At 40.4% G+C, this 19,765-nt stretch overlaps 1 protein-coding gene across 5 annotated transcripts in view; it reads left to right on the top strand.

Moving 5' to 3' along the window:
- The window catches only part of DENND5A (DENN domain containing 5A), a 69,697-nt gene extending 60,385 nt beyond the window's left edge, over positions 1-9,312 (top strand). For all 5 annotated transcript variants that reach the window (XM_063117273.1, XM_063117271.1, XM_063117272.1 and 2 more), the window contains 4 exons: positions 1,074-1,156; positions 1,773-1,896; positions 4,282-4,450; positions 9,101-9,312. In XM_063117273.1, the coding sequence (XP_062973343.1) occupies positions 1,074-1,156; positions 1,773-1,896; positions 4,282-4,450; positions 9,101-9,284 (560 nt within the window). In that variant the 3' untranslated portion in view covers positions 9,285-9,312. The remainder of the gene's footprint in view (positions 1-1,073; positions 1,157-1,772; positions 1,897-4,281; positions 4,451-9,100) is intronic.
- The last annotated feature ends 10,453 nt before the right edge of the window (positions 9,313-19,765 follow it).

Raw genomic sequence — 19,765 nt, 5'->3', positions numbered from 1 at the left:
AGCAGTGTCCTTTCTCAGTCAAGGTGCCTTGTTTTCTCTCACTCTTCATGGAGTGAGAGCAATAAAGGTGCTCTGCCCAAGAGAAGATGCTGCTTCCTGGGCAGGATGCCTTGTTTTCTGCTACTCTGCACAGAGGGAGCCTCTCCTCCATGTTGAGTGTGGAAAAAAGGCATGTGTGTTTATGCACAAGTATAATCAGGATGGGAGGCCAGCTTGAGATGAGTGGTGCTTCCTGCCCTGATTTTACTTGCAGTGCCTTTGACCAGTTGTGACTGGTGTGTCAGCTGCAACCCCTCCTGGACAGAGATAGCCTGGTCACATTTGCTCCTGCACTTGATTGGATGATTGCCGTCTGTTGTATGTGGGGCTGTGTTTTGAAGGCTTATCAGAAATGTAATATTACTGAACATAGCAGCTAGGCAGCTATCTGGGAGCAATTATAGAGAACACATCTTGCTATTTCTAAAACAGCTATTTGTGACTAGCAGTCCATTTCCAGGTACAATTCAAAGTGATGGTTGTTATCTTTAAAGGCCTAAATAGGGTGGAACCTGGCCACCAAGTATTGCCTTCTTCCATATGAACCTGCCTGAATCCCATGTTATTCATCTAAGGTCTTTCTCTGGCTTCCCCCACCAACTGAGGTTAGATGGGTGGGCAGTGCAGAGAAAGCCTTTTTAGTTGATGTGCCTTATATATGGAATGCCCTCCTCAGGGAAGCTCACCTAGCACCAACCATGGTGTTTTTTGGCTCTAGGCACAGCCTTTTTTATTTATCCAGGTACTTCATCATGTTTTATAAGTGGTTTTAGTTGGATGGCTTTTGTTTTAGTGCTTTTTTGGTATTTTTGTTTATAATGTAATTTATTGATTGTATACTATCCTGGGAATTTTATACTGAAAGGTGACCTTGAAATTTATATATATATTGTGTGTGTGTGTGTGTGTGTGTGTGTGTGGAACATTTCCCCTACCTAGAAAGGGGAAAGATAATTTTCTACCTAGAAAGATAATTTTAATCCTGATTTGTATGTGTATTAATTGAAAAAATACATGTTTTCCCTTTTGCACAGAGTTAAACACAGGTCAGATACAAGAATCCATTGGTGAAGCAGTAAATGGAATTGTTAAACACTTCCACAAGCCAGAGAAAGAGGTGAGAATTGCCATTCTTAGCAATAACTGAACTTGATAATATTTCTTTGTTGATATTTATGTGTGCACACTAGTTACTTTGTAAAAGCCAACAGCTGTTATTGAAAGAACAGTGGTTCAGAAGAATGGGTAACACAGATATGCATATGTGACTAACAAATAGAATTAGTGACTGGAGTTAAGCTGCACATGGCCAAATACACAGTCTTGTAGCTAACTTTATCCTTTATATTAGTTTTAATCAGAATTCTCAAAGGAATTTAGAACCCATAGACTAGGTTCATTTTAATCATGAATAACATAACTCACAGATGATCCTCCTCTGAATTTATGCCTGACACTGATTTACCATTTCCATTGTCTCCCTAGGATTGGATGGTAGAAATGAGAAATTATAAAATTATAATTGTTGTAAGATCTGATTGCTGTTGAAGCTTTATTCTTGAAGCTCTTTTTGATAGATTCCACTAACTGATAAACCAAATCAAAGCAAAGTAGTGGTAGCCTAGGGAAAGCCCCTACTGTGTGTGTGTAGTTAGTTAAAAATAGTAATTCATGATAGTATATTCATATCGTATTTATTAAACATAAAAATATATTTTATATTCCACTGACAGAGAGGCAGTTTGACAGTTTTGCTATGTGGAGAATGTGGGCTTGTCTCAGCTCTTGAGCAAGTGTTTCAACATGGATTTAAATCTCCCAGGCTTTTCAAAAATGTCTTTATTTGGGACTTTCTAGGTAAGTACAAAGAGCCTTTGTGATGATTCACTGTTTTATTTATGCTATTTATCTGTGATGTAAATGCTGTTTGGACTTCATGGGGTAAGACTGATAAGTGGTTAATTCTGTTGGGAGGGGGAGTGAATGAATGGAATGTTGGAGTGAATGCTGATTGGCTGTTGGATTCAAGTGTGTGAAGGGGAATGAGAGTTAGTTAGTAGTTGGGAGTGAAAGAGAGTCGGGATTAGTCTGCTGAAGAGGTTAGATCAGTTTAAGGCCTGCGTTTTATTGTTTTGGGAATAAGAGGGAGAAGGAGGAATTAGATTTAACTTTAGAGGTTAGAGTAGGCAAATACATGATATATTTATTGTAACAACCAAGTACTGAAACAAATGAAACCATAAGCTTAATGAAATCTGTGAACTTAGTTTTTGTTAAATAAAAGTTACTTTGTTTCACCCTGGATTGGATTCTTTAAGTACCTGAGGTAAGGTACGGAGTAGTTATATGGTGGCTGTGCTAAAGTAAAAGGGTAAATAAAAAGGAGCACAGAGTGGCAAGCTGGTTGCTGTGGGACCATGAAGGGTCAGAGAATCACAGAACCAGTGGAAGAGTAAAAGGATGATGCCCAGAGGTGGGAACAGAGAGGAAAAGTAATCCACAGAGTGGGCATCCATATACTGACTGCATTCATGGTTGGGATCCTTTAAAGAGAAAGGTAAAAAGGAGTCTCAAGGTGAGTGGGGGTCGTGACAGCCTTCCTCTCGTGCCATCCTGTATATGCCTACTTTCTACATAGCTGCCACCTTTAAATGTGCCTTATCCTTGTAACTGAAAGAATCACTGACTTCTAACCCTAATTAGAAGGGTTAGAAGTGTAATCATTTCTACACCTTTTAAAATAAAAATTGTATGCTCACTTGGAAATTTGGTCTTCCTGCTGTTTATTTGATTTGTACCCCACCTTTCTACAAAAGAAAATAGCACTTAAGGTAGATTACAGGCACAGTTCAAACTGATTAAAACAATTCATTAAAATACAATTTTTTAAAAAAGCAATTACAAAATAAAAAATAAAAACAGCACCCACCCAGGCCAAGGCCTTCCTAAATGAAGTGATCTTTGCCTTTTATATATTTGAAAAGGAAGAGCAAATTGTGAGAAAGTGATAAAATAATGTCTGCTGTATGTTTGTGATGATATACACAGCCTTGGGACTGGGCATATAGGGTCAAATTTACATGTGGCTGTTGCAGATCCATGTGTTTAAACACAGGTCTCCTCTAATAACATAGGAAGAGGGAAGTGGGATAGTGGGGGACCAATTGAAACAGCAAAGTTGTGCACGGATGAGGGGCGCCAAACCTTCTGCGGCTTTCCATCCTGTACTTTATTCCCCCACTTCCCAATGCTTTTTCCTTCAACCCACCTTTGATGCCAGAAGTGACTTTGATGATAAAAGAACCTTGGAGTGAGGGGCTGCAGGAAGGCATGCAGCAATTGGAGGGAGGATTTGGTGGCCTTCACCTGTGTGCTCATTTTGCTATTAAAACTGAACCCCTTCTTCATCTGAACCCCTTCTTCATTTTAAATGCATGGATCTACCTGATATCACATCCAGTTTGGCTCTTAAAGGGTATCAAAACAATGCCTTGGAGGAAAATGTGCTAGACTGAGCAGTCTTTTAACAGTTGCCCAATTTGAAATTCTGAGGTCAGGTAGTGTGGTGTATTTGTTTTGCTTAATGATCAGAGTAAACAAAACTTAAGTATATTTCTATCCTCACTACTCATCATTACAAATATGGAAAAAAATCAGCAGAATTAATGAATCGACTCACTCTTTATAAGCACAGCTATGCATTTGTGCTTGTGTGATAGCACTTTTCTTTGACTCAAGTTCTTTCAGTGGTGGTAGTGCCTGCTGTTACCTACGCATTGACCTAGTTCGGATGACAGACAACCCACTGTGGGCCCCCAACTTCCTGTAGCTTGTCACGTCAGCAGGCTTGTTTGGCTTGTTTTAGGGTTACTTCAGGGTTGTCCAGCCTTCAAACAACCCCTGTTGCCTGGGTTCACACAACACTGTAAACTGTGTGTCTGCAGGAGCCATGCAAAAATGCCCCCCATGAGCCCCTGGCAGCTCCTGCAGGTAAATTAAGCCATGGTGGGCTGTCGTGACATGTGAACTGGTCCAGTGCTTCCATTTATCAGTCTTTTAAAAGCTTTTGCTATTATTTCATATGAAGTAGGTGATCAGAATCAAATCAAGATATGTTTTTATTAAGTTTGTAACATGAAAATAATGAAACTGGCACCAAACTTTCCCAACTGCATATGGGAGAGACGTTGAGACCTTTTACTGATTTGATCATTATGTTCAATGTCTCTGTCCCTTATTCAGAAAAAGCACAAGGGTATTACGAAGCTCTAGATCAGAATGAAATGGTCCCAGAGGAAAACTGGCAGAAAAGGGCCAGGAGTTTTTGTCGCTTTGTCACAGCCATCAACAACACTCCTAGAAACATTGGAAAAGATGGCAAGTTTCAGATGCTGGTGTGCCTTGGAGCCAGGTATTACATGGCTGTTCTGATTCATTTGTACATGCTTTGCACCACATATTGTGCCTATGCACTCATGGGACCCATCGCTTGCACAACAGGGCTACAAAACAAAAGGAAACACTCATTTCCAAGGTGGGGCAGGTCAGCAGACCCCACAGAAGGGAGCTCCACTGACCTGTGCTAATCTGGAAACAAGTGTTTCTGGGGTTATTTTTAGAAGCACAAAAACCCTGGAGAGCTGGACCAGACTAATAGTCTGACTGAGTATAAAGCAGCTTCCTATCCTATGTTCCATCTTCCTAAAAGCTTACCTAATGAATAGGATTCAGACATATTTCTTTACATATTTTTTCTTTTAATAAAAAAGGCAACATGACAACATAGGAAGGCTACAACCTGAAGACAATGTCATCTGGATCTTTCCCCACTAAAATTTCGTGACTGGAGCAGTGCAATTGCACAATCAAAGTTTTGTCTGGATGCATCCTGGTTGTGGATTTCTACCTCATGATGCACATCTCCAGACGCTAATCCCATCTCTCAGGATATCATATGCTACTAGGGGCTCAACCAGGCCAATTTCCTGCTACCCTTGTTCTTCTTTCCTTTCATTATCATTTTTTAATGAACACATTCAACATGCTGTCTCTCCTGTACATCGCTGAGCATGCTCAATCTACATTAGGCTGTTCTTAGAAGCTTTTTCTCTCCCCCCCCCTTCATATTTAAAACAAATATTTTTCTGCATACCTGGGGATTCCCTTGAGTTTACAGAAACCACTGCCTTATGTGTGGGTGGACCAGTTTCACTGTCTAGCTGATAGGCATGGGGCCACCAAGTCTGGTATGCGGAGGAATGATGATACCAGTTAATGTGGTATGTTTCTTTATTAAGGAAGAATATTTCTTTAATACCTTGTTTTGGAATTCTTGTTGGGTTATTGTGCCAGAACTTTTCTCTCTCTGGAACTCTGTTTGTGCTCAGAAACAAACACACATCACGCAGGTCTTACACAGCAGAGCTGGTTTATTTCCTTCAGGCTTCTGTGCAGTTCAATTCAGATCAGTTCAGATCAGCACACTGAGGCATACACAGAGAGCAGTGATCATAGAGCAGTGATCAGTAAGCAGTGATCAGTTCCATTTTACACAAGTGAGAAACTATATACACATCTTACACAATTCTTATCTACATTACATACAGCTGTGATGAGGCTAACTTAGAATCTTGGCAAGGTTCCCAGAACAGCCTCTATCTCAAGGTAATTGCCCACAGATATACTTTCTCTGTTTAACCCTGAGATAGCCATACACACACAATTTTAATGACTAAGCAAGTATTTCTTTTCATATACTTAACAGTCCTCCTCTTGCGCATGTTGTTTAAATTGTGTTACAATCTGAGACCCAGCTTTAAAACATCTCTTTGTGTTTTACCATTGAACGTTCCACCTGTCCTTTCTCATTTTGTTTTACTTTGAATACCCATTTACAGGTAATGGCTTTACGACCTTCAGGTAAAGGTACTAGCTCCCACGTTTCATTTTTTTCCATTGCTCTGATTTCCTCTGACATTGCTTCATGCCAGCCCTGAGCTTCTGTAGGTTCCATTTCCTGAATTTCCTCAAATGAAGTAGGTTCATAGGCTATTAGTAAAGCTCTATGAGAAACCTGTTTGCTTTGGTATTCATCTGAGTAACGAATTGGAGCTTTGCGTTCCCTTTCTGATCGCTTTGGCATAGTTACAGGCATAGTTTCCTCCTCTACAGTTTCTTCCCCCTCCCTCTCTTGCTGAGATTGTTCAGGAATTTCTTCTGTTTCTACAGCTTTCTGTTCTACAGGCAAACTTACATACTGTTTTGTTTCCTGCATTTGTTCATGAAAAACTACATCTCTGCTCACAATTACACTTTTGTGATATGGAGACCACAAACGATAGCCTTTTGTTTGTGTATCATATCCCAACAGTTTACATTCCAAACCTCTTTGAGCTAGCTTTCCTGGTCTGTTTTCTTTCTGAACATGAGCAAAACATTTACTTCCAAAAACCCTTATATGTGACACTCTAGGTTTTCTTTTGTAAAACATTTCATATGGGGTTTTTTCATGTACAGAGTGGTAAAGCCTGTTTAACAAATAATTTGAGGTGGACAAAGCTTCTGCCCAGAACAGGTTAGACAATCCTGACTCTTTCAATAGAGCTCTTAACATGTTCTGCAAGGTTCTGTTTTTCCTTTCTGCAACTCCATTTTGAAATGGTGAATATGGAGCAGTAAGGTCATGTTGTATACCTTCATCACTGAGGAATTTTTTTTAATTGGTTGCTAAGAAATTCACCTCCCCGGTCCGTTCTTAGATTAGCTATAGGTTCTTTAAATCTATTTTTACTCCACTTAACAAAGGCTTTGAACTTTCCAAAAGTTTCACTCTTCTGTTTTAACACATACACAAATCCAAATCTACTGTAATCATCAACAATAGACAAGAAAAATCTGTTTCCTCCTTGACTTGTCTCAAAAGGACCTGCAAGATCTGCATGTATTAATTCAAAAATTCTTTTTGTTGTTCTCTCACTATGTTTTGGAATGTTTGACTTATGACACTTGGTTTCACTGCATACATTACATTCTACATAGTTAGAACATGGTTTGATTTTCACCCCTTCACACAATTCTGGAATCTTAGAAATTGTTTTATAGTTAGCGTGACCAAACCTTTTATGAGTTAAATGGATGCACTCTTGGTGTGGTTTGCAATTGGCTATTGTTTTTGTTGTGACTTTGCTGGCTACAACTTCATTTTCTGTACAAGTATTGATCACATACAAAGATTCTTTCATTATTCCCTGCACACACACCTTGTTTCCCTGTTTTATAGTACAATTTTCTTCAGTAAAACAAACCTCATACCCCATTTCTGTTAACTGAAACACACTTAGAAGGTTTGTTTCTAATTCTGGTACATATAAAACACTTTGTAGTTCAACTCCCAGACAATCAAAATATACATTACCCACACCACAAATCTGGATTTTTGTTCCATTTGCAAGGGTAACACACTTTTGCTTTGAAGTAGAAGTTTCCAAGGTTACAAATGAAAGTTTGTCTTTTGCCATACTTATTGAAGCCCCAGAGTCCAAAAACCAAGGATTCATTGTCTCTTTGACTCTTGCTAGAAGACACTTCTTTGTTGATTCAGCTTCATTCATGTTGTTTTCTTCTCTCCACTTTGCTGTCAACAGCTTCTTCTTCTTCTTGTTGCAATCCCGCCTTAAGTGTTCTGCGGAACCACAGTTAAAGCATTTCCTTGCCTTTAATGCAGCCACCACATCAGAAGATTTATGGCTTTGTTGAAATTCAGCCACAGGATGTTTAAGGCTCTGTTGTTTTGAAGCTTGTCTTCTTTCATAGGTTTCCAGTAGTTTTCCAGCTACATACTCAAGGGTTAAATTTTTTCTCCTCTTGACTTTCCATCATGGTGACAACCGCGTCGTACGATGAATCAAGACTTGACAAAATCACATAGACTTGGTGTATAGTTGTAAACTCCATCCCTCGTGCCCTGAGTTGATTGAAGATTTCTCTCATGCTTTTCAAATGGTTTGACATAGACTCCCCTGGTTTCAGCTTCATTCCATACAGTTTCCGGGTTAGAATTACTTTACTGCCCGCTGTTTCTCTTTGATATACAGCTTGTAGCGCATTCCAGCACTCTTTTGATGTATTCAAAAACTGAATGAAGGAAATTTGAGAGTCTTCCACAGCTAATGCAATAACTGCCATTGCTTTTGCATCGTCCTTAAACCATTTAGCATTCTGTGGATCTGCTCTATCTGGTGGATCCTCTGTGACTACATACCACAGTTCAGCCTGAATCAGATACATTTGCATTTTGTAAGACCATAATGCATAGTTAGAGTCATTCAGCTTTTCCAACAATTGATGCAAACCAGACATATTAGCTCCTGCCATTTCCTCTGCTTTAGGAATTGGTATCTCACCGTCCTCCTGCTCAGAGTCCTCCTCAGAGTCAGCCGACTGAGATTTTTCCTCACTTTGCAGCACTGGCTTTAGCTTGATGTCTTCCTTCATCAACAGTTTTCTGTTTTAGCAGACTCCTGGTTCTGATACTGCACCATTCCCACCAAGTTCTGGTTCTTCTGCCTGGGTTAGGCTGGCGTAGGCTTCCTGGACTGGACTGGGCCCATAACCTTTGTTGGGTTATTGTGCCAGAACTTTTCTCTCTCTGGAACTCTGTTTGTGCTCAGAAACAAACACACATCACGCAGGTCTTACACAGCAGAGCTGGTTTATTTCCTTCAGGCTTCTGTGCAGTTCAATTCAGATCAGTTCAGATCAGCACACTGAGGCATACACAGAGAGCAGTGATCATAGAGCAGTGATCAGTAAGCAGTGATCAGTTCCATTTTACACAAGTGAGAAACTATATACACATCTTACACAATTCTTATCTACATTACATACAGCTGTGATGAGGCTAACTTAGAATCTTGGCAAGGTTCCCAGAACAGCCTCTATCTCAAGGTAATTGCCCACAGATATACTTTCTCTGTTTAACCCTGAGATAGCCATACACACACAATTTTAATGACTAAGCAAGTATTTCTTTTCATATACTTAACAATTCTTTCTGTTGCAGAGATCACCTCTTGCACCATTGGATTGCCTTGCTGGCAGACTGCTCCATTACCACTCAGATGTATGAAGACACAGCACTCATAAAGGACCATACCCTAGTGAATTCCTTGATCCGTGTGCTGCAGACCTTGCAGGAGTTCAACATCACACTGGAGGCATCTCTTGTTAAAGGAATTGACATCTGATCTGTCGCAGTCTACAAGCACTGTTTTTTTTAAAAACGAAACAAAAAGCAACAAGAAACAAACCATTATTAGTATACGAAGATTCTATCTGCTAATACATTGCACCCAAACATTCACTTAACGTCACTCAACACAACTCTTCTGGGAAGAAGCTCCAAACAGAGTGAGAAAATATGGATAGAAGCTGTACACTCAACGTGCAAAAGGAATATATATATATATATATATATATATATATATATATATATACACCTATAAATCACATTTAGCGTTTATTTGCTGATTTGCTTTTACACACTTTCATGTGAAAGAGTTAGATAATGAGTATTGTGCAGCTTATTTTAAAGCTGTAATATTTCTTTGCCATAGAAAATGGTGCAGTGAGAAGCTCTTGGCATTCTCTGAAATTGCCTTCAGACTGAGTCTTGCAAAGTATAATTAACACATTCCATTTCTGCTAAGGGTTATTAAGCAATTTAAAACTAATATTTTATTATATATTTCCATTATCATCACTGGCCTTTCCATTTTGGGTCAATGCTGTGCTGCAAGAAAACTAAAAGTTTAAATATTGTTATTAATAGCCTGAAAGCACTGATTTAATTAGCAAATCACTTTTCTTTTCTTTTTGTTGACAGTATTATTTTTTAGCAGATTTTGGAAGAGTGAGTGAACCATGCAGATGTGCAGAGATCAGTGATATTTTTTCATATGGGTACGATATTGCACAGAGAAAACTATAAGTGTGTTTTTAACTGCCATTTATTTATTTAACTTTTCATCATGTTGTAATGTCTTTGTCTTAAAAAAAAAGGGGGGGGGAAACGGATCTTATATATTTAATAGGCCATGTTACATGTCTGTTATGTTTTCAAATCAGGACCTAATTAGAGTACAGCCCAACTTGAACAGAAGGCCCAGAATAAGAATGTGTATCAGCAAAATGTATCTCAGCATGAACCTGCCTTTCAAACTCAACTTGTTTATATGTTACAACACTCCAAATCATAAAAATATGAAGTTATCATTCTAAAGCCTTATATGCACTATGTAATGGCTAACTGTCTAATCCAAGACTTGCTGACTATAGGACTGAATATAGCAAGTTTCACAATTGCGTGTCGTCCCTCAATGCTGGCACAACTTTATAGCAGCAACATAAGCACATGTGCTGGCTCAAATACTTGAGGTTGGGTGTGAGTAAAGTCAGTATTACTGTGACTTGCACTGCTACTCAACCTAATGCCATGTCAGGTTTCAGGTCCTTCTCTTGATAACCCCAGTTCACAAGCAGAACACATGTAAGATTATATTTTGAAATGCTGAGCGTTCATGTGCTAATTTTTTGTATTTTGTTAAAAGACTAGATTTCTTGGATGCTTGTGATTTCTTGGATGCTTGTGAACATTGTGTAAAAAATATTAGCTTACCCCATAATGTTCAGAATTTGTGGACTTTTTAAATAGTAAAATTTCAATTGGAAAAACCTAGTGAATGCCTGCCTAGAAGCAACTGTTCTTGATAGACTAAAAACCCTAAGAGATGCATACTTAATTGAGGGAGCACTAAGATACACTGTACAGGGCTTTAGGCCTCTATATTAGGAGGCCTTTGCTATATAAATGTTAACTCAGAAGTTAGGCTCTTTAACATAATGAGCAATGATAAAGGAGTTTTCAATTGTCAGTCTCTTCAACAAGTAGCATTATTCTTTATTTCCTACATCTTGTGGACATTTTTATTCCCGTAACTTAAAATTATAGCACATGTATTAAATTTTACTATTTTTACTTTTCTTGTGTTTATTTCATTATTGCCTTGAAAGGCTTTCAGTATTGCTTATATATCCTTCTTTCTTATCTCAATTGGTTCTCCTTGTAAGAATACACAATCCACACTACTTCATCCTTTCGATGGATGAAAATACTCATGCTGGTCTTGCTTGCATGGCTCTACTGAGGTTACTCTGCCTGAAGTTAACAATATTTTTTCTTCTTGTATAAGTAAAAAATATATAGCACACAGTTACACACACATCTTGTGAAGATAACACAGCTGTTACATGTTCTTTTCATGGCTTCCTTTTGCAACATCACATTTCCTAAGCTTACATATAACCAGAATGTTGGCTTCTATATTAGGTATCTACCTAATGTTAGTCTTGCTCCTGATAGCAGCTGACACAGCTTGTGACTGAAAAAGAAACTAATGTGGATATACATCATTAGTTTTACCTCCGTTATTGTTGACATTTCTTTCTACAGAGAAAGGGGGTGGAAGGTTGCACTTCCTTTACTTGGTTGTACTTCCAAAGGAGGCAAGAATAACTCTCCAACAGTTTAAATGTTGTACTACAACCAGTCCATTGACCACGGAACAACGGACTGGTTTAAGATTGGGAAAGGAGTACGGCAGGGCTGTATACTCTCACCTTACCTATTCAACTTGTATGCAGAACACATCATGCAACGTGCTGGGCTTGACGAATCCAAGGCTGGAGTTAAAATCGCAGGAAGAAACATTAACAACCTCAGATATGCAGATGACACCACTTTGATGGCTGAAAGCGAGGAGGAGCTGAGGAGCCTTATGACGAAGGTGAAAGAAGAAAGTGCAAAAGCTGGGTTGCAGTTAAACCTCAAAAAAACCAAGATTATGGCAACCAGCTTGATTGGTAACTGGCAAATAGAGGGAGAAAACGTGGAGGCAGTGACAGACTTTGTATTTCTGGGCGCAAAGATTACTGCAGACGCTGACTGCAGCCAGGAAATCAGAAGACGTTTACTTCTTGGGAGGAGAGCAATGACAAATCTTGATAAAATAGTTAAGAGCAGAGACACCACACTGACAACAAAGGTCCGCATAGTTAAAGCAATGGTATTCCCCATAGTAACCTATGGTTGCGAGAGCTGGACCATAAGGAAAGCTGAGCGAAGGAAGATAGATGCTTTTGAACTGTGGTGTTGGAGGAAAATTCTGAGAGTACATTGGACTGCAAGAAGATCAAATCAGTTCATACTCCAGGAAATAAAGCCAGACTGCTCACTTGAGGGAATGGTATTAAAGGCAAAACTGAAGTACTTTGGCCACATAATGAGAAGACAGGATACCCTGGAGAAGAGGCTGATGCTAGGGAAAGTGGAAGGCAAAAGGAAGAGGGGCCGACCAAGGGCAAGATGGATGGATGATATTCTGGAGGTGACAGACTTGACCTTGGGGGAGCTAGGGGTGGCGACGGCTGACAGAAAGCTCTGGTGTGGGCTGGTCCATGAAGTCACGAAGAGTCGGAAGCGACTGAACGAATAAACAACAACAACTACATTAGACAGGGAGTTGGTACTGCTCCATCATATTTCAAACATGTACTACCATATTTCTTCGATTCTAAGGCGCCATCGAATCTAAGGCGCACCCCATTTTTAGACCTGTTTATTTGGGGGGAAAAGATGCACACTAATTTCAGTACCACCAACAGAAAACCCTAGTTGTCACTGAGCAAGCTCCACTTTAAGGACTACGGCATAGCCTGGGTGTGAGGAAGTGATTGCAGGCAGAGCAATGGGAGAGACTGCCCAATTCTTATTGGGCAGCTGGATTTTGGCGCCACTGGGCTGAGAGGGGCTTAGGGGTTAGCAAAAAACAGGCCCTTACCCTCCCAGCTCCTCGTCCCGGCTTGCGGCTGCTGCAGGAACTTCCTCTTTTGGCTGCCTGCCTGCACGTGGAGGAGAGAGACAATGGAGCTGGAGCTGCCGTGTGAGAGCAGCTTTGGTGGAGCAGAACAGGTTTTTCCGCGGGCGTGAGGGGTTCAAGGCAGGACGCGCGCTTCCCAGCGCGGCAGCTGGAGGGGGGACCCGGTGCTTGGGGGGGGGGGTGAGCCTCCTGACTCTTGGAGCCTCTTGTGTCGTCCCGGCGCAGCTGACGAGGGCCGGAGCTGCACGGGGTGCCCTGTAGGCTCCAATCAGCCAGCAAAGCAATTTTACCGTATTTCTTCGATTCTAAGGCGCCATCGAATCTAAGGCGCACCCAATTTTTAGAGCTGTTACTTTAGGGAAAAAAGTGCGTCTTAGAATCGAAGAAATACGGTATTTAAAGTTGCTAGGCTTTTTCCAACCACAAAGGAGCCATGTACTGATAACAGCCACATTTTTGGGGTTCATTGTACAATGTGGCAGGTTGTTCCAGGTAAAACACCAGCTAAAGGCAGGTAAAACAATATTGCTTTGTCAAGGAAGATGTATAAAACCCCCCACTAATTCTGTGAACCTAAAATAGCTCTAGATGTATAGTCTTTCAACATCACCCCATGATGCAAGGCCAAATGCTTTTGAAATAGAGGGGACTTTTCAAAAACAGGTTGTGATACGGACCAGGAACTACCTAAATAGGATACTTATCCTTACCAGTCATTGTGACGTCCATCATTAACAAGGGTGGGTGACTGGGCTGGTTTACAAACCACACTAAAACTCTAAAACAAGGCATGGTTTTCAGGGTGGTTGGTAAACTACCACAGCCAGACACCCTCCCCAGGTTCAGACATCATGACAACCCGTGCCCAGTGAAAATCGAATCAGAGAATAGTAGGAGTCAGAAGGGGCTTATAAGGCCATCGAGTCCAACCCCCTGCTCAATGCAGGAATCCACCTTAAAGCATCCATGACAGATGGCTGTCCAGCTGCCTCTTGAATGCCTCTAGTGTGAGAAAGCAAACTGCCTCCCTAGGTAATTGGTTCCATTGTCGTATTGCTCTTACAGTTGGGAAGCTTTTCCTGATGTCCAGCTGGAATCTGGCTCCCTGTAACTTGAGCCCATTATTCCGTGTCCTGCACTCTGGGATGATTGAGAAGAGATCCTGGCCCTCCTCTGTGTGATAACCTTTCAAGTATTTGAAGAGTGCTATCATGAATCCCCGCAGCCTTCTCTTCTCAAGGCTAAACATTCCCAATTCTTTCAGTCTCTCCTCATAGGGCTTTGTTTCTAGACCACTGATCATCCTTTTTACCCTCCTCTGACCCCCCTCCAGCTTGTCTGCATCCTTCTTGAAGTGTGGTGCCCAGAACTGACACAATACTCAAGATGAAGCCTAACCAGTGCCTAATAGAGGGGAACCAGTACCTTGTATGATTTGGAAGTTTCATTGGGGTGAATTTCAGAAGATTCCAAGATCCACTGGGCATTTGGGAGACTGACACACACACCCCTCCTGCCCTATCTGGTGCAATCTGACAGGGCTCTCAAAATGGTGTCTCACCTGCTATTTCACTACCCACACCCCACTTAGAATTGCTGAGTTTTCTCTCAAACAAGGGTGCAGAACCCAAAGGCCTAATTTTGTGTGCGAGATTACCCAATCCAACCTGCAGAGTCCCCTGGAGAAATCCCTCTTCCCTGGGGCATCCCATTATCTCCAATCTGAGATCAGAGATAACGGGGGGGGGGGGGCAGCAGGAGACTCTACTGGTGTTGGGAAGAGCAGCCAGTGTTTCTGACAATATTTGCGTGCCACCATTTAGGGCAGGGACTCTCAATGCTGATTGAGTCCCTGTCTCCATGCCTCTCCCAGCATGAAGAGAGAGAAAAAGTTAGGTGAGGCAATGACATTAGTGACCATGGCCATATCTACTGATGTCATCCTGCGAAGGGCTGGTGGTGGACAATTCAGCCCCACCTTAAAAAAAGTTCTGCACCCATGCCCTAAACAGTGGCGTGCCAATTTTGCAATAAATAAAGTTATCCTACAACTTGATCCTACCACAAACATAATCATAATAAGCCACCGTTGCTTATTTTCCCTCAAATTGTATGAATCTAATCCATATCACAACCTATTTTTGGAGTCTCTGATGATGTGGGTGGTCAGCTGTTAAAAAACAAGGATGAACTTAGGAAATTGTTTCAAATGAAGTGCACATATTTGCATATTTATTATAATAGAAACAAAATGGACTCCAACATACTTCTGCCCCTACAAATGCAGTTGTGCCTGGAAGAATAGATCCAGGAGATATTCACTGAGCTAGCCAGTTTGTATGATCACAGGGTGTTTAATAAGCCACAGTGGCTTGTTAATCACCCTGTATGTGCTTGTTGTATGCCCGCAAACTTACATAATTATCCTTGCTTGTGCAGCTTGTTGTGATGTCCAAACCCGGTGAGAGTGAGTGGTTGTGGTGGTCAACAAACTACCCAGTAAGCCATGTCCCTGCAGCCAAATATCACAGTTCTTGAATTTGTGGCAATACCAATGCAGCCCAACTTTTAATGTTTTATTCTAAATTATGTGTTAGAAGAGAGCATAGCAAACCATACTGAAGTGAACAAATAAGCAGATTCAGACTATGTTGACTAATATATACATATAATATTTCCTGTACAATTAGGGCAAAGCTGAGTTCTCACTTGACATAGGTAAACTAATGCTCAAAGGATACACAGTTCTTGTAGTCTAAAAGTATTAGTGTTGAAACATAAAGGCTAACAACATTCTTCCTAAAAGTTCCATTCCCAACAAAACCTCTACATTGGTTTATAAGAGAACCCAAATACCACATTCTATTTTCTTTAATTCACTTGTTTTATTGGTTCATCAGAATATAAAAGTTTATCCCATAGCTAAGAGGGTGGTTCTTTTTTATTTAATAACTTTGAAGGTAGTAGTGGCCAGTTTTCTGTAAAACTGAAGTTCTTTGTTGGCATAAAGCCTTTTAAAATCATATTTGATATCTAGAAGAGTATTTTATGAGTAATATTCTTCTATTGTGAAGAATATTTTAAGTTTTAGAATAGTATTCCAGTGCTCCTAATTTCTGTGTGCAGTGTGTATGAGAATATAGACAAATATTGCTTTTGCAATGAAGCTTTCAGCAAGAATGAATTACTCTTGAGCATATTTGGCAAGATTTCTGTTGCCATAGTTCAAGATATCTGGATACTTGATTTTTTTTTTTGTTAAGTTGTATGTTTACTTTTCATCTTTATAGTTCCTTTTATAACTAGAGATTGGTTGGTTACAACAAGATGCAACATCAATTTTAATAATTTTAATGGGAAGAAGTCTTGGCATGTTTTGAGATCAGTCATTGAAGTTTACAGCACCAGAACAGAAATGGCAGGTACTGTATTTTATCATTTCCTAACTGTAACTTGTAATTTTAAACATTGTACAGATGCAGCTTACTTTACTGAACTGCAATAAAGCTTTCTTCTACTATCACCATCAGGATCAATTTAATGTGCCAGCTCTGGCAGTAGCTTATTCTAATCAGACTTCATTTTCTCTTTAAATATTTCACCATCATACCTTATGTAGTGCACAATTTACAATGCATAAGTACTGATGAAAAGTGTTTTTCAAAAGCCATTAATATACCTGTCAGTATATTTTTTAAAAATGCTATTTTAATATATTGAATTGACATCTCAAGAACTACCTGAGCTATCCTTCCCAGCATTGCTGCTTTTTCTATTTGATAGGGCTGCATATGAAGCAGATTCAAATTCACCATGCAAATGTTTGTGTGTGTATGTATATATACATTGTCATATACTGCTTGAAGAATCCAGAGGACAGCTAGAGCTCCCCGTGGGGGAGGGGGAAAGCATTGAAGAGCAGCTCATGGCAGAAAACTAGGATGAACCTGCAGTCTCAGGGAGATGGCCACAGGTCTATCCCTGCAAGATAAGAAGAGCTATTCTGCCTCTGAAAAAAAGGCGGAGTGACCACCGAGCCCTGAGAGCAGCGATGTCTCAAGAGGCAGGCCAGAAAAACCCTGTGAGAAGAAGTGCCAAAAGAAGAAGTTTGCAAAGGAAGGTTGCTTATGAGGAAAGGAATTATTGTGAATAGGGCCCTCTTTATGTGGAGGACTTCTTTCAGAAGCACCTGATGGGACTCTGGAAACTCCAGCTTATAAACTACAGTCCTAAGCAGGGTGGGCTGCTAGCACACTATCTTTATTTCAGCTCCTAATGTCTTGCTTTACTGACCCTTCTTCTTTGGACTTGTGCTGTTGACCCCTGTAGAGGTGTCAACAGGGTGATAAAGACCATGTTCCTTGGATTGTTCTTGATTTGGACAGCTTGCCTTCAGCTCTACTTCAGATTCTACTTTTGTACTACCCTTCTTCTTGACTGATATTATTGTTCTTCTGGTTTTTGCCTGCCTTCTGACTTTGCTGAACAGAATTGCCCCATAGTTTGCTTCAGGACTGAGTTTGACTCAGGACATGAACACACACAAACACACATGTGATGAGGATGGAGGCTATATTTGTGCTGGCAGAGGGGAAAGTGCATTTTATAAGTTAGAGACTTGTGTTGTGATTTTATATGGCAGTATGCACTAATTGTGCAGAACGGTACAGAATGTATGTGAATTACATATTTAATTTGCTTACCAAAAGCCAATTCACTTTTCTGAGGGAAAACAAAGCTCTGTGTATGCATCAGAAATATTTTACACATTTAAAATATTTTATTTATTTAAAATATCCTGCCAAAAAAAAAGGGTGGGGGGAAGAAACCCAAAGTTATTGCCCTGGCTAGACATGAGGCCCAAGGAAAGCACTCTGCATCAGTGTTAACAGTTTGTTTTGAGATACACTAACCAAGGCAGGATCCATGTTTAGGGTGACCTTGTGAAAAGGAGGACAGGGCTCCTGTATCTTTAACAATTGCCTAAAAGAGGGAATTTCAGCAGGTGTCATTTGTATGCATGCAGCACTTGGTGAAATTCCCTCTTCATCACAACAGTTAAAGCTACAGGAGCCCTGTCCTCTTTTGTAGAGTGACCAGATACAAAAGAGGGCAGCGCTCCTGCAGCTTTAACTGTTGTGATGAAGAGGGAATTTCATCAGGTGCTGCATGCATACTAATAACACCTGCTGAAATTTCCTTTTCTATACAATTGTTAAAGATACTGGAACCCTGTCCTCCTTTTCATATAATTACCCTATCCATGTTAGACAGTGCTGGACCTCAAGAGTGCCATACATGAAATGCTGACTGGAGAGTTTTCCCATAAGGAACTGTTGTTCCAGCAAAGGACTGCAGTCAACTGAAGGCTAGCAGAGCCTGGTCTTTAAGTGGTTCTGCTCCTGCTGTTCTTAAAGGACCAGTGTCAGTTTCTGCAGTCTCATACAATCTGCATGGCTGTGGAACGGGAAGCTGCAGGGGAGTCAACCTCAAAGTCATTGAAGATTCCCTCTAAAGTGGGGTTATTTGTGACCCATGTGAATATGAGTCTTCCTCAGTGTAGTATGGAGCTTCAGAACCAGAGGACATGACAAAAAGTTGTGTTGACCTTAAGAAAAATCCATATTAGAATAATACCTGTATTGGGCCAACCAAAAGTTTACAAAAATGTGCAAACTTTGGAGATTGCAAAATGTTACAAAAAAGTAGGTTTGTAGTGGGGTGGGGAACAAGGAGAAAAAACCTTGATCATGAATCCACAGTGACTGCATGTTCAGAGTCCTGAGATGATGTGGTGGAATAGCGATTAGGCTCTGCAGTTCATGCAACAGTTACAAGGTTGGACTTTGAGCTGCCCCTAGACTTGCTGGGAACCAGAAAGGAAAAAATGTTGGTTCCCCCATTTTGGAAATAAAATATCCCACTGTTAGCCATGTTTCTATCCTGGGCAAAGCACACAGGCTCCTTTTACCAATGAATCTCAGAGAAAAACTAAGCACTGTTCTACCACAAGTGCTCAAGGCATCTCAATCCACTGGGATAAAAAAATTAAGCTTCTCTTACATATATCAAACAGCATATATAAATACAGGGCATCCTACAACATGGTTACAGAATGGTTGGATTTAGCTAGGAAAATGTTCTGTCTAGATGGTGCTGTGAACAGAAGCTTGTTCAGATTATGGGGATTTAAAGTACAGGAACTCTGAGATTTCAGTACTTTACACTGTTAATTTTTTTAATCACACTTATATTAAATTGCTTGTTTTGCTAGCGTATTATTTTCACACTTTGGACCAAATATTAGTCCTCCTCTGGTTTCTTGAGTTATAAACCTGGCTCACACAAATCCTGTTTTGCCATTTGACTTGTCCAAATGAAGGAAATGTATCTCATTTGCCCTTGACATAACTAGAACCATGTGAGATAGTCTCTGTTGTTGTCTTGAGTACCCACTGTCCTGTTTCTTGCCAGGCTACTACTGTCCATCCACTCTTGGTCCTCAAACCACTGAGATCCATCTGTCTTTTACCTCTGCCACTAGGATCCTCTCCCTGTTGCTCACCTCTTTCAGTGTTGTTCTCCAACCTTCCCCAGTATGTGAATGGCATTGCTGTTCTTGTCAATGGCAATATGACCTGTGTTGTAGGAGAGGAGATCTGAATAGAAGCAGTGTTCTGGAAGAACCATGTCAGTAACATACTACACATGCAAACAAATCAGAGGTGACATTGATTCTAGATAATAGGCTAATACAAACAACCTTGGAACCACTGGATTAAGTAAACAAG

This window comes from Elgaria multicarinata, chromosome 2, assembly GCF_023053635.1.
Source record: "Elgaria multicarinata webbii isolate HBS135686 ecotype San Diego chromosome 2, rElgMul1.1.pri, whole genome shotgun sequence".
Taxonomy (NCBI): Eukaryota; Metazoa; Chordata; class Lepidosauria; order Squamata; family Anguidae; genus Elgaria; species Elgaria multicarinata.
Note: the sequence above shows the minus strand (reverse complement) of the source record. Positions and strands in the feature narration are given on the sequence as shown.